Here is a 13632-nt window from a genome sequence, read left to right on the forward strand (position 1 = left end):
GGCAAACAGATCCCCCCTCCACTTGTCCAACTCACTATCAATTTGTTGCTGGATATTGAAGCAATATATATCCTGTGCAATTTACGAAAAAGGGCTCAAAATATTGAGTAGTTTTGTTTTAATTGGCTTAAGTAAGAAAAATTAAAGAAACACGAGTGTCCCAATCGAGAGCTTCGATGGGTTTGAGAGGGCATGGCTTTTCCAAGGCCAAGGGCCAGCCAGCCAGAGGTCTCATCCCAAAACTTTTAACGAGAGATTCAAAAACTGCCACAGAGACATTTAGGCCCCAAGTCCAGCAATGCCCATCAAATTGGATGCACAAAATCAAGTTCCATCACATCATTTGATTACCGATTAAAATCTGAGGTAAAATAAATAAAGTATTTAAAAAAAGGTAGAAAAAATTTACTTGTAACGGAAATAACACTGTTTTGTTATCTCTAACTAATACCATAATGATATATGTAGAAGTTATCAAATATATCATTATTTTATTAATAAAAAATAGCAAAAAGTATTATCCCATTGTATAATAGTTTCTCTCAAAAAAATAGGCATGTTACAAGTCCAAAAACCCTTCTAGCTCTAAAGTTTTTGAAAATAATAAAATAACAATTATACCCATTTTAAAGCATTCCATCCATCGATTTTGAACTTAATTTAATTGATTTTATAGTTTTGTGGATCTGCTTATTATTTGTATATAAAATTGGGTTAAAATATAAGAAGGAGGCCTGACTTTGTAGGTGATCTTCCTATTGCAAAGTAGCAATGCTGTCACTAGATTGAAGTAAATATAATTAAACCAAGCCTATGAGTGCCACTAAGTCAAACACTGATGCCGCATATGAGATGTCATAATTCCTTTTTATAGCAAAGGATTAAAAAAAAGTTGGACTGGAAAGCATCTTCCAGTAACAAAAGCCACTCAATGGCAATAAGCTATTGGGATTGCAATAATGAAGTTTGTTGGTTTTACTTTTACCAGTAAATCTAAATTGACACCTGCCAAGCCAAAGCTCTACCTGCATTACGCCATCTCCAACTCATGAGATAAAACTCAAATAATAAGTGGGAGATTCACTATAATACCTAATATTGGAGCCTAAATTATAAAAAAATTCTATATGAAATGGACTTTAGAAACACACCCAAAACCCATTTACAACATAACAATAAGGCTTTTAACTTCTTTTAAATTACAAAACTGTCATTGATTTCTTAAAACAAACCCAACCCAAAAACCTCATAAAACAGCCCAAAACACTCAATGGGGTATCAAAGTAATTTAATAATTAAAATTAAATTCAATAGGGCCAGCTATTATTTTTTGGGTTTTTTTGGGGTATGTTTATAGAAATTAAATAGTGTAGGGTTTATTTATAGTTTTAGTGCTAAGAATGGGTATTTGACTAAATATCTCATAATAAGTAGCCAAAATTCAGAAAAATTCGAACTTGAGACCAAATACTAATTTAGGCATGGAAAATATTTTGGTGGTGACTACTCAAGGCTGATGTAGTCCATGCGCAAGGAAGAATTAATGGGCATCATGTGTTGTGCCTATTTTATTTTTTATTTTTTATTATTCCAACAATAATCCAAATCCAATGATTCATGTTAAATCCAAGTTATTTTAACAGTAAAAAAAATCCAAGCACTAAAATTTAAATTCAACAGTCAAAATAATATTTTAAATTAATCTAAATTAAATTCAACTCCAAAACTCACTCCAAACTTAAATACCTACTCATTTCTCAAATAAAATTATATTAGTGGAATTTTAATTTGTTTAGGTCAAATTGTTCAAAAAATTAAAGTATGAAATTATTTAAAAAGATTAAATGAAGAAAAGTTATCCATAAAAAGAAAAAGAAAAAAAGACTTAAGCTATTCTTAAATAATTTAATAAAATTACAAACTTAAAATTTGAGTTTAAAAAATTAGGGAAAAAACGATTTGAGTATAAGCAAAACTCAACTAATTACTTTCTGGAGGAGGTAAATTTGAGTCTAGGACCATTTGGAGAATGCCTTACTTCTGCAACCTCAGGAGTGGACCCGAGTGGGGCTGGTAGTTAAAAGGTGACAGCCCGACAGCAATTTCTATTGGTATATCACAATGCTGTCCTTATCTTTAATTCATTGAAAAATCTAATATGAGAAGAGGAAGAAAATGAAGAGAGAGAAGCACCCCAACCCTCTAGAGGCAATTGAGAGACAGAGAGAGAGAGAGAGCAAAAGAAGAGCTCATATGCTCTTACATTTTTATAAAAGAAGAAAAACGCGTTTGACCTGACCTTGTAGACCTCGTCGACTATCACTTTGCAAAAACTCTGGCACAAACCCAAACCCGAAGCACCAAACTTTGTTCGAGGCATCTCTCTCTCTCCCTACCCTAACCCCACGTTGCATTTGTCTGGCCTAACATTCATTTCTGCTTTCTGTGCTTCTCTCAGCACAGTATCTCCATCTTCTTCTCCACCTGCCAAGCCCCAAAAACGAGTGTGCAGAGGCCAAACCAGGAAGACCCATTTGTCTTCTTTTGATCTAATCTCTGTTCTTGGACAACCCCAACTTCATCAAACACCTTGGTGTCTTGGTCCGCCGTGCCAGCCATGGCGGACATAGTGAAGCAAATCTTGGCAAAGCCGATCCAACTAGCTGACCAAGTCACGAAGGCTGCAGAGGAGGCCAGTTCATCTAAGCAGGAGTGCTTCGAGCTCAAATCCAAGACCGAGAAGCTCGCACTGCTTCTCCGGCAAGCCGCTCGGGCCAGCTCCGACCTCTACGAGCGCCCAACTCGCCGGATCATCGACGAGACTGAGCAAGTGCTCGACAAAGCGCTGTCTCTGGTGCTCAAATGCCGCGCCAACGGCATCATGAAGAGAGTCTTCACCATCATCCCAGCCGCCCAGTTCCGGAAAATGTCGTCGCAGCTCGAAAATTCCATCGGAGACCTGTCGTGGCTGCTCCGGGTATCGGCCCCGGCCGATACCCGGGAAGATGGGTACCTTGGGCTGCCTCCAATCGCCGCAAACGAGCCAATTCTGTGCCTCATTTGGGAGCAGATTGCAATTCTGCACACTGGGTCAGTTGACGATCGATCTGATGCAGCAGCTTCGCTTGTTTCGCTTGCCAAGGACAATGATCGATACGGAAAGTTGATAATTGAGGAAGGTGGAGTTGGACCCTTGTTGAAATTAATCAAGGAGGGTAAAATGGAAGGCCAAGAGCACGCTGCTGAGGCCCTTGGATTGCTGGGACGTGACCCGGAAAGCGTAGAACACATGATCCATGCCGGGGTGTGTTCGGTGTTTGCGAAGATCCTTAAAGAAGGTCCGATGAGAGTTCAGGCCATGGTGGCCCGGGCCATCTCGGAGCTTGCATCTCATTACCCCAAATGTCAGGATCTTTTTGCGCAGCACAATATCATCCGGTTGCTGGTTAGCCATCTTGCGTTCGAAACTGTTCAGGAGCATAGTAAGTATGCTATTACTTTCAACAAAGCCACATCGATCCATGCGGTTGTGGTGGCTACAAACAACTCCAATGCAAATTATATTCCGAACAGGGCGAGTGACGAGGATGAGAAGCAGGGTTACCGTCACATTCCTCATCCGTTGGGCAATCGAATCTCGAGTCAGATGCACAATGTGGTTACTAGCACCATGGCAATGCAGGGCGGGTTGAAGCCTCCTCTCCAACAAGTAGTTAACGGAGTGAATCAAGCCAATCCAGCCAATCAAGCCAAAAGCAATGGCAACAGCAACAGCAACAGCAATGCAAAGCAGAATCATCAGTACCAACAATCCCCACACCATCATCAGCATAATCATTCAGGGACTAGCATTAAGGGGAGGGAATTGGAAGACCCTGCCACCAAGGCCACCATGAAAGCAATGGCAGCAAGAGCTCTTTGGCAGCTTGCCAAAGGAAACTCGCCCATTTGCCGTAGCATCACGGAATCAAGGGCACTGTTGTGTTTTGCAGTGCTCCTGGAAAAAGGCTCTGAAGATGTTCAACTCAATTCTGCCATGGCATTAATGGAGATCACGGCAGTGGCGGAGAAGGATGCTGAGTTGAGAAGATCTGCCTTCAAGCCTAATTCTCCGGCTTGCAGGTCTGTGGTTGATCAATTACAAAATATTACTGAAAAGGCTGATGCAGATTTAGACCTCCTGATTCCATGCATCAAAGCTGTTGGGAATTTGGCAAGGACATTTCGGGCAACTGAGACAAGGATGATTGGCCCGTTGGTGCGGCTTCTTGACGAAAGAGAAGCTGAGGTTACCAGGGAGGCTACCATTGCCCTCACAAAATTTGCATGTACAGAGAACTATCTCCATCTTGACCATTCCAAGGCAATAATATGTGCAGGAGGTGCTAAGCACTTGATCCAGCTTGTGTATTTTGGGGAGCAAATTGTTCAGATTCCTGCCTTAGTTCTCATGTGCTACATTGCATTTCATGTACCAGACAGTGAAGAACTTGCCCAGGCTGAGGTGCTCACCGTGCTTGAATGGGCGTCCAAGCAATCCTATATGACCCAAGACGAAGCACTGGAAATGTTGTTACAAGAAGCTAAGAGTAGGTTGGATCTTTATCAGTCCAAGGGCTCAAAATACCAATGCCATTGATTTTATCAGAAGGCAGAGCGGTTTCCTATTCCTTGAAAAGAGAAAAGATGTCATTCTTTTGTTTATGTTTTATCGTTGTCATGGAGTGTACATACTATGTAATTTACAACTTTCTCAGTCAAATGAATATCTTCTTCTTTGAATATTTTTTGTTTTCCCACCCAAGAGCCTAATTTGTTATTGTTGTTAAAATATTTGGTCAGTGTCAAGACCAGAAAGTTTGGTATCATAAGTTTTGATTTTTGAATAAGCAATTATCTTCTCAAAGCAAATTCAAACTAGTATGCTGGTTTTATCATTTCTAAATTTGATTATTATGCTAAACAAACAGGGTTGTTATAGCCATCATGGGAGAAAATTTCAAACACCCCACCCAAAACTGCATCTATTTTAATTATGTTCACCTGATTCCATCAGTTAATAACAGATTATTGAAGGCAGTTTCCATTATGAATGCTCCAAAATCAGAATGCAGCAGTCTAAGTTCCATTTACATCCTTCTAACGGTGGCTCCCGGAAGTACACCCAAATGGATGGCTGCCGGGGTGTTACAACGTATAGAGGTTGGAGCCAGTCTATGTTAATTACATTATCTACAGAATTAAAATTCAATAGAGTGAAAAAGATAAAGAGTTCTATAGAGCCATGATTGAAGAGTAAAAACAATATCTGCAAAGTATCTATTTTTCACCAATCAGGATTCAGGATCTTTTTGTGTGTAATCAGAAAGGCTATAACTAATCACAAATCATTTCAACTATCATGGTCCATGGTCCAACTATTCAATACTGCAAATGTAAGTAAGACAAGCACCATCAGGAATCTTACATAAGCTGAAGCTCTTGTTTGGGTCATTATACAAGCATTAGCTGACATTGACTTTCCTCCAGGCAGCACAACTGCAGATTTTCCCCAACCAAAATGTGGTAAGAATGGAAAATACAATGTTTTCAAGCCAAATGCTACCCACAATAATGAATTTCTACGCAAGTGGAGCAGCCATATATATATATATATATATATATATATATATATATATATACTCACATTGAAAATGGGATTCATTCACAAGTATGAACATGCAACCAATTTGGTAGGTATGTGGCAGGAATATGGACACCAACCGCAACTAGTGAACGATTCTGAAATAAGCTCAACTATCTCAAAGTCTCAAAATTTAATATGAGCACACAATCTGCTACAACAGTATACATAATAGGAGAAACTCCATATAGTAGACCAATAGAGGAAAAATTAAAAGAGGATATCTTGCTTTTCATTCAATAGTAAGTTATGTGGGTTAAGTCGCAGCGCATTGCGCTACACTCGGGGTTAGAGATGCATATTTAGCAAGCATTTCATACTGAAAATAGTCAATTTGATCATCCAAGAAATTAATATAGGTCTTTGCAGTCATCAAGTAAGTTCAGGTGTATAACAGATTCTAGAAACTTATTGCTTCAAATGAGAATTTGGTTTGGTTTCAAAAAGCAGAAAGCAATTCCTTATAGCTAAATCTTATAGCCAAATCAAAATGACCACTGCTACATCAAACATGAAACAAGTGAGCCAGCCTCACACACTTGGGTACAAGCTCCTGCAGGGAATAAACTGAACAACAGCTAAAGATGAGAGACAGCAATGCATGAATTTTCTGCCAACACATATGACCAATTCAAAATCCAACAACACCAGATAGAAAACTAAAATTCAGAAAACACCTACAAATTGTTTTGATCCATTTTCCACATTTAAACCGAGAAAAATCAAATCAAATAGGCAATGCATGTTTTTCAATGGGTAGGTAGGTCCTCAACCTGATTACCAATTCACAATCCCCACTAGCCAGTAATGAGAACAAAATTTCAGCTAAGAGATTCGAAAAATCAGATACGCAAGCAATTAACTACGACATTGCGAATCATAGAGCATTGAGATTGAGGACTCACCTAGTGACTCTTCGAATTCAAACAATTTGAAGATCAAATTGGTTCCTAGTCCTCTAGGGCTTTTGATTTCCCAGTTTCCCAATGAGAGAGAGAGGAGGGGGAAGAGAGATAATCAATTCAATTCAAACGACCCACCGTCTTGTGCTTCCCCGCGGTTCCGCGAACAAAGCCAAAAACCGTTTCATTTGTCCGTTACGAGCCTGACCCGCTTTATCCATCCCGCTTCGGGTCTGAACCGGGTTGAGAAGGGATATACCAGACCCGAGTCCTTCTTTGGGCTTCGGCTAGAAGTTTTACGTTTTCTTCCTTTATATTTTTTTCTTTTTTTCTTTTATCAAGTAATAGTTTTAAACTTTCGAGTGAGTGAGTGTATTTCTACGGACACCCATATATTTTTTTCTGAACACTTATATTCAATTTTTTTTTATAATATAAAAACAAGTAAAATAAAAACTTTAATTATCAAAACCCTTTAAAAAATAATTATAGGGCACTTTGAAGCAAGTCGAGACACATTGAAGATATATTGCAAAGGAAAAAGATATTTTGAGTTGAGTTCAAGGGTGTGGTTAATAATGAAATTTTGTTCCCTTTTCCAGGAATGGGAAACAATTCTCAGCCCTGGATTGATGAAGATTCAACCTAGTCTTAGCCTCTAGTAACAATGTGAGCAGTGGAATGTTGATCATTAATCTGTTCAGTTCTTCATATTTGGTATCAATAAATTAGTAAATAGGTTGGTGCTCGTAGTATTATTACTAATGAATATTTGAAGTAATTTTCTTACTTTCCATGCATGTAATTTTGCTTTATCCATGTTCTTTTATTCAAGTTTTTTCACAACAGAAAAAACTTTAATCATCAAAATCCTGGAATGAATTTAAACCAACAATTCTTAGACCCGAAATATAATTACAGGACAATCCAATGTGGAATAATGTACGCTTTGCAAAGTTTCACATTCAAAGGAAAAAAGATATTTTGATGCAGCTTTCCTCCAGCCCTGCCGCCCAAAAAGTAGAGGTAGAAAATGCTGTATTATTAGATAACGGTTAGACTGTGGTTGTTTATAGAAATCAGTATATCATATTCTATATGGAGAGAACAAAGCTGCAGCCTTAAGAGTTGCAGAGAGGTTTGTTTTCTGCGCAAGCACCCTCTCTATTAGTTTAGGGTTGTAGCAAACTGCGTGGGGAGGACATATTTTATTTGTATGCTACACCCTAAATGATGACAATGGTGTTTTTGTTGGTTCAAATCCTAACTTTTGACCAATATATTGTTCACATTAGCAAGCAGGGCTTTTAGCTTCTCTGACTTGATCTTCGCCACCAAAATTTACGATATTATAAGGGCTACACTAGTATTGTTGTTCTTTAATCTCCTTCCAATCATCTCTCCAAGAACAAAACTTTTATTTATTATGTTTGACAGTACTGAGTGACAACACACAAACTCATAGTTATCGCTACGTAACTAAGAACTAGCAAATAATAAAATGAAAAGAAAAATATATGGCTAGGTATTATATGAACCTTCCAGCAAACACAACAGTCGTTTGTTGCTATTTTCTTAACTACTTGACTGTTTTAAACTTCTGTCAAACATCAATTGAGGAAGATACTCAAAAATCCATTAACTTTTCGCGTTGATTCTCAAGTAGTAGTGTTTCCTTGTTAAAAGCAGGTTACTGGTTTGAACATTGTAGCGTATTTTCAAGCTGAATACCAAGTACCAGAACCAATGGCACAAGACTGATCTTGAATTACCAAATTCTTGGTACAAATGGAAGTTCTAAATCCAATTACGCATATAGGGACAATGACAGAGAATGATAAATTGATGAACAAAAAGAAGGGAGTCTTTATCCTTTTTTCCATGAATGAATTTAAGAGACCACTTTGCTTTTGATTGAATCAATTGACCCTCCGTGAGCCCTTGGACTGATGAAGATTCAACCTACTCTTAGCCTCTTGTAACAATGTGGGTAGTGTGTCTTCTTTGGACAAATAACGTTCATGGGTTTCCAATACAAGCAGCGGGGTCAACCCAGCTTGGTAAAGTTCTTCCCATTCTGGTACATGTAGTGGAATGTTGCACAGCAATCTGTCCAGCTCTTTGTATGCGGTCAAAAAAGATAGCTTGGATGCCCACGTAAGCGCTGCAAGCACCTCAGCTTGGGCAAGCTCTTCGTCGTCTGGTACGTGCAGTGCAATATAGCAGATGAGAACCAACGCATGTAAAACTTTCTTGTCATACAAAATCTGGATTAAGTGTTTAACACCTCCAGCACTTATTATTGCCTTGGAATGTTCAATGTGAAAATAGTTATCTGTCCGAGCTAATTTTGTGAGGGCAATGCAAGCCCCCTCGGTAACATAGTATTTTCTTCCATTCAGAAGCTGCACCAATGGGCCAATCATTCTTGTCTCTATTGCCCCAAATGTGCTTGCCAAATTCTCAATAGCATAGATGCAATAGGTCTGGAAGTGTGAGTCTTCTGTCTTCTCGGTGATTTTCAGTAATAATTGATCAACAACATATTTCCAAATGGGGGAATTAGGACTGAAGTCACATCTTATTCTCAAATCAGCATCTTTCTCTGCCACTTCCTTGATCTCCATTAATGCATAGACAGAATGTAATTGAGCATCTTCACAACCTTTTTCCAGAAGTACTGCAAAACTATATAGTGCTGTTGATTCTGCGAGGATACGGCAAATGGCTGAGTTATCCTGGGCTAGTCTGAAAAGGGCTCTGGCTGCCATCGCTTTCATTTGCGCTATGGTGTCAGGGTCTTCATTGGCATTGGCATTGTCATTGCTATGGGTTTTGCTGCTCTGCACTCCAACAGTTTCGAATGCAAGATGGCCGACAAGCAAGCGGACAACATCGTGCTCTGCAAAAGCATCTTGCCATTTGGGGTTTCTTTCTGCGATCAGTGACACCGCGAAGGCCACCTCAGCCTGAACTTTCATGAAACCTTCACTGAGGATTTTCGCAAACACTTTACATACATCGACACTTATCCCGGCACATTCCGAGGACCATACCACAAACCCCAGGGCATTGGCAGCGCTCTGTTTGGCTTCCATTGGACCCTCCTCCATCAATTTCAACAAGGCCTCGACTCCACATTCCCGGATGATCAACTTCCTGTACGCGTCTAGGTACCTGGCCATCTCACCGAGTGAAGCTGCAGCACTAGATCGAGCTTGGTAGGACTGAGCCGGGTCATGAAGAATTGCAATCTCTTCCCAAACGAGACACAGCATGGGGTTGTTTGATTTTAGTACGGGCAGAGACAGTTCAAATCTATCGTTCGTCTTGTTCCTCCAAAAATGGATCAGCCAAGACATGTCGTTGATTGAAGCGTCAAGAAGCCTCGACGTTTTACAGAACGAAACAATGGGGATGAGGGTGGGGAAACGCTTCTTGATGATCTTGATGATGATCCATTTGGGACAATGATGCTTGAGCAGCCGGAACAGACACCTATCCAGGCTTTGTTCGACGCTGTCGATGATCGCACGTACGGGGCGATCGTAGGTGCCGAGGTCGATGCTGCTGAGTTGGCGGAGAAGCTCCGCCAGCTGTTCAGCGTTGGATTTGAGGTCGGGGATGAAGCTCTTGTCCTTGGATCTCACCAATGCCCTGTCCAAAGCCTTTGCGACTTGGTCAGCCAGTTGGATGGCCCTGCCCAATGTTTGCTTCACCATCTCTGCTCTGCTCTGCAATTTCAAATAGGAAGTTTTGTTGGTTCTTTTCTCAGTCAGATTATCAGTCCACTATCTCCACAACAACCCAATGATTTCTCATTTTCTCAATGAGAGAGAGACACAGAGAGAGAAGAAAACTAATTTCAAATCAAACGGCCATTTTGTTCTTAGCCGCGAAAAAAGCCAAAAAACGGTTTTAGAGCCTGACCCGCTCCATCGCGCGTTCTCTGGTAATTTAGGAGCGCTTTTATGGGCAAATTGGCAATATACAAATACAATACAAGCGTTTTTATGTTAAAAGCTATTAAAAAGCTATTAAACAATTTTTGTGTAAGTGGGTAGTATTCTGTTATGCCTCACATACATAGGCTTCAAGGATCATCATGTATTTGTATTGAATTGATTGCATGAATCTATCTCTTGCGCAATTTCAACCACGATGATAAAGGGAAGAGAGTACTAGACCACGTCAAAGTTCTCAGCAAAAGAATATACTTGATAAGTTTTGATAAGGTAGTATTTATAAATAGGTTGATCCCTTGTTAATAGGATCAACAATGAATGACCATTTAGTGGAACAAAGATACATTAATTAAGGACGGGAACGGATAACACAAACATGTAAATAAGATTACAACAATTAAAATCCTATCAGTATAGTTACACTATAATTGACTTGATTTGGACTAACAATGTGTTGGTATCAATAAATTGATAAATAAGTTGGTGCCTGTAGCATTATCACTAATGAATATTAATTTGAAGTAATTTTCTTACTTTCCAAAGATGTCAAAATCCGGGAATGAATTTAAACCAACAATCCTCAGAACCCAAAATATAATTGCCGGACAACCCAATGTGGAAATATGTAGTTCTCTTTGCAAAGTTTCAGACTGAAATGAAAAAGATATTTTGATGCAGCTATAGCTTCAGTTCAAGGGTGACTTGGACTTTTTGCCAGATCATGGTTGAGCATCTTCATCAGTAAATTGAACATCATATTTGTATTTGGGGTTTCCTCCAGGTCCAACCCTGCTACCCAAAAAGTAGAGATAGAAAATGCTATTTAAGGCATTCATTCACATAACATTTTCTGAAATGAAATGGCTCAAATTGAGCGGAAAACCCTTGCATTTTTTTTGCAATAGCACCTTCATTACATTAGAGTAGTTGCCAAAAAAGAAGTCTCATGACATGATACCAAAAAGAAGGAAGACATGCTTTGCACAGCAGATAAAGAAAATTTTGGGAAAACTTGCATCTATATTTGCAAAAGCAGCAGGAGCAGCTACTAGGGTTAGGGTTTTAAATGACCCTAGTGATTGAAACTTTTCAATGTCTGCATTTTGTCTATATGTGCTGTGGTGAGATGCCAGCAGTACAATACGGATGGCAAAAGGATAAGATTCCACGCCATGACAATCACACCAAAAAGAAGGAAGACATGCTTTGCACAGAAGATAAAGAAAACTTGGGAAAACTTGTATCTATATTTGCAAAAGCGGCAGGAGCAGCTACTAGGGTTAGGGTTTTAAATGACCCTAGTGATTGAAACTTTGCAATATGTGCATTTTGTCTATATGTGCTGTGGTGAGATGCCAGTAGTACAATACGGATGGCAAAAGGATAAGATTCCACGCCATGACAATCACACCAAAAAGAAGGAAGACATGCTTTGCACAGAAGATAAAGAAAACTTGGGAAAACTTGTATCTATATTTGCAAAAGCAGCAGGAGCAGCTACTAGGGTTAGGGTTTTAAATGACCCTAGTGATTGAAACTTTGCAATATCTGCATTTTGTCTATATGTGCTGTGGTGAGATGCCAGTAGTACAATACGGATGGCAAAAGGATAAGATTCCACGCCATCACAATCACACCAAGAAGAAGGAAGACATGCTTTGCACAGAAGATAAAGAAAACTTGGAAAACTTGTATCTATATTTGCAAAAGCGGCAGGAGCAGCTACTAGCGTTAGGGTTTTAAATGACCCTAGTGATTGAAACTTTGCAATATGTGCATTTTGTCTATATGTGCTGTGGTGAGATGCCAGTAGTACAATACGGATGGCAAAAGGTTAAGATTCCACGCCGTGACAATCACATCAAAAAGAAGGAAGACATGCTTTGCACAGAAGATAAAGAAAACTTAGGAAAACTTCTGTCTACATTTGCAAAAGCGGCCGGAGCAGCTACTAGGGTTAGGGTTTTAAATGACCCTAGTGATTGAAACTTTGCAATATGTGCATTTTGTCTATATGTGCTGTGGTGAGATGCCAGTAGCACAATACGGATGGCAAAAGGATAAGATTTCACGCCATGACAATCACACCATGAAGAAGGAAGACATGCTTTGCACAGAAGATAAAGAAAACTTGGGAAAACTTGTATCTATATTTGCAAAAGCGGCAGGAGCAGCTACTAGGGTTAGGGTTTTAAATGACCCTAGTGATTGAAACTTTGCAATATGTGCATTTCGTCTATATGTGCTGTGGTGAGATGACAGCAGTAACGGATGGCAAAATGATAAGATTCCACTCCATGACAATCACACCAAAAAGAAGGAGGACATGCTTTGCACAGAAGATAAAGAAAACTTGAGAAAACTTGTATCCATATTTGCAAAAGCGGCAGCTACTAGGCTTAGGGTTTTAAATGACCCTAGTGATTGAAACTTTGCAATATGTGCATTTTGTCTAGATGTGCTGTGGTGAGATGCCAGTAGTACAATACGGATGGCAAAATGATAAGATTCCACCCCGTGACAATCACACCAAAAAGAAGGAAGACATGCTTTGCACAGAAGATAAAGAAAACTTGGGAAAATTTGTATCTATATTTGCAAAAGCGGCAGGAGCAGCTACTAGGGTTAGGGGTTTAAAAGACCCTAGTGATTGAAACTTTGCAATATCTGTGCATTTTGTCTATATGTGCTGTGGTGAGATGCCGATGATTACAATCAACAATGATGGCATGCAAAATGGATAAGATTCCACCCCATGACAATCACACCAAAAAGAAGGAAGACATGCTTTGCTACAAGATAAAAAAACTTGGGAAACTTTGTATCTATATTTGCAAAAGCTGTGGTGGCAGGAAGCTACTATGGCAAAAGGATAGGGTTTTAAATGACCACAGTGATTGAAAAGACTTTTGCAATATGTGCATTTTGTCTATATGTCTTTGTGGTGAAGTGCCAATGGAGAATAAATGTAAAGGATAAGATTCACATGACAATCACAATCATAAAAAAGAAGGAAGACATGCTTTACCTGAAGATAAAAGAAAACTTGGGAAAACTTGTATCTATATTTTGCAAAAGCAGG

General features: G+C 39.2%; 2 protein-coding genes and 1 long non-coding RNA gene across 3 annotated transcripts; 1 reads left to right on the forward strand and 2 right to left on the reverse strand.

The window, feature by feature from the left end:
• The first annotated feature begins 2167 nt into the window (after positions 1-2167).
• Positions 2168-4784, forward strand: LOC117634427. Its single transcript, XM_034368534.1, has one exon. It carries the CDS (start codon positions 2618-2620, stop codon positions 4637-4639), a length of 2022 nt encoding a protein of 673 aa, XP_034224425.1. The 5' UTR covers positions 2168-2617; the 3' UTR covers positions 4640-4784.
• A 430-nt stretch (positions 4785-5214) lies between these two features.
• Positions 5215-6849, reverse strand: LOC117635909. The gene is made up of 3 exons (XR_004586965.1): positions 6589-6849; positions 5687-5781; positions 5215-5538 (listed from the first exon to the last, which is right to left on the reverse strand). It is a non-coding gene; the product is annotated as an uncharacterized LOC117635909 (long non-coding RNA).
• A 1655-nt stretch (positions 6850-8504) lies between these two features.
• LOC117635459 lies at positions 8505-10307 on the reverse strand. The gene has a single exon (XM_034369772.1). It carries the CDS (start codon positions 10305-10307, stop codon positions 8505-8507), a length of 1803 nt encoding a protein of 600 aa, XP_034225663.1.
• Positions 10308-13632: the final 3325 nt, after the last annotated feature.

Source organism: Prunus dulcis, chromosome 7 (assembly GCF_902201215.1).
Source record: "Prunus dulcis chromosome 7, ALMONDv2, whole genome shotgun sequence".
Classification (NCBI taxonomy): Eukaryota; Viridiplantae; Streptophyta; class Magnoliopsida; order Rosales; family Rosaceae; genus Prunus; species Prunus dulcis.

Excerpts from the sequence above, each read along its gene's own strand:
- LOC117635459 (XM_034369772.1), bottom strand. The coding sequence starts at position 10,307 with ATGGTGAAGCAAACATTGGGCAGGGCCATCCAACTGGCTGACCAAGTC.
- LOC117634427 (XM_034368534.1), top strand. The coding sequence starts at position 2,618 with ATGGCGGACATAGTGAAGCAAATCTTGGCAAAGCCGATCCAACTAGCT.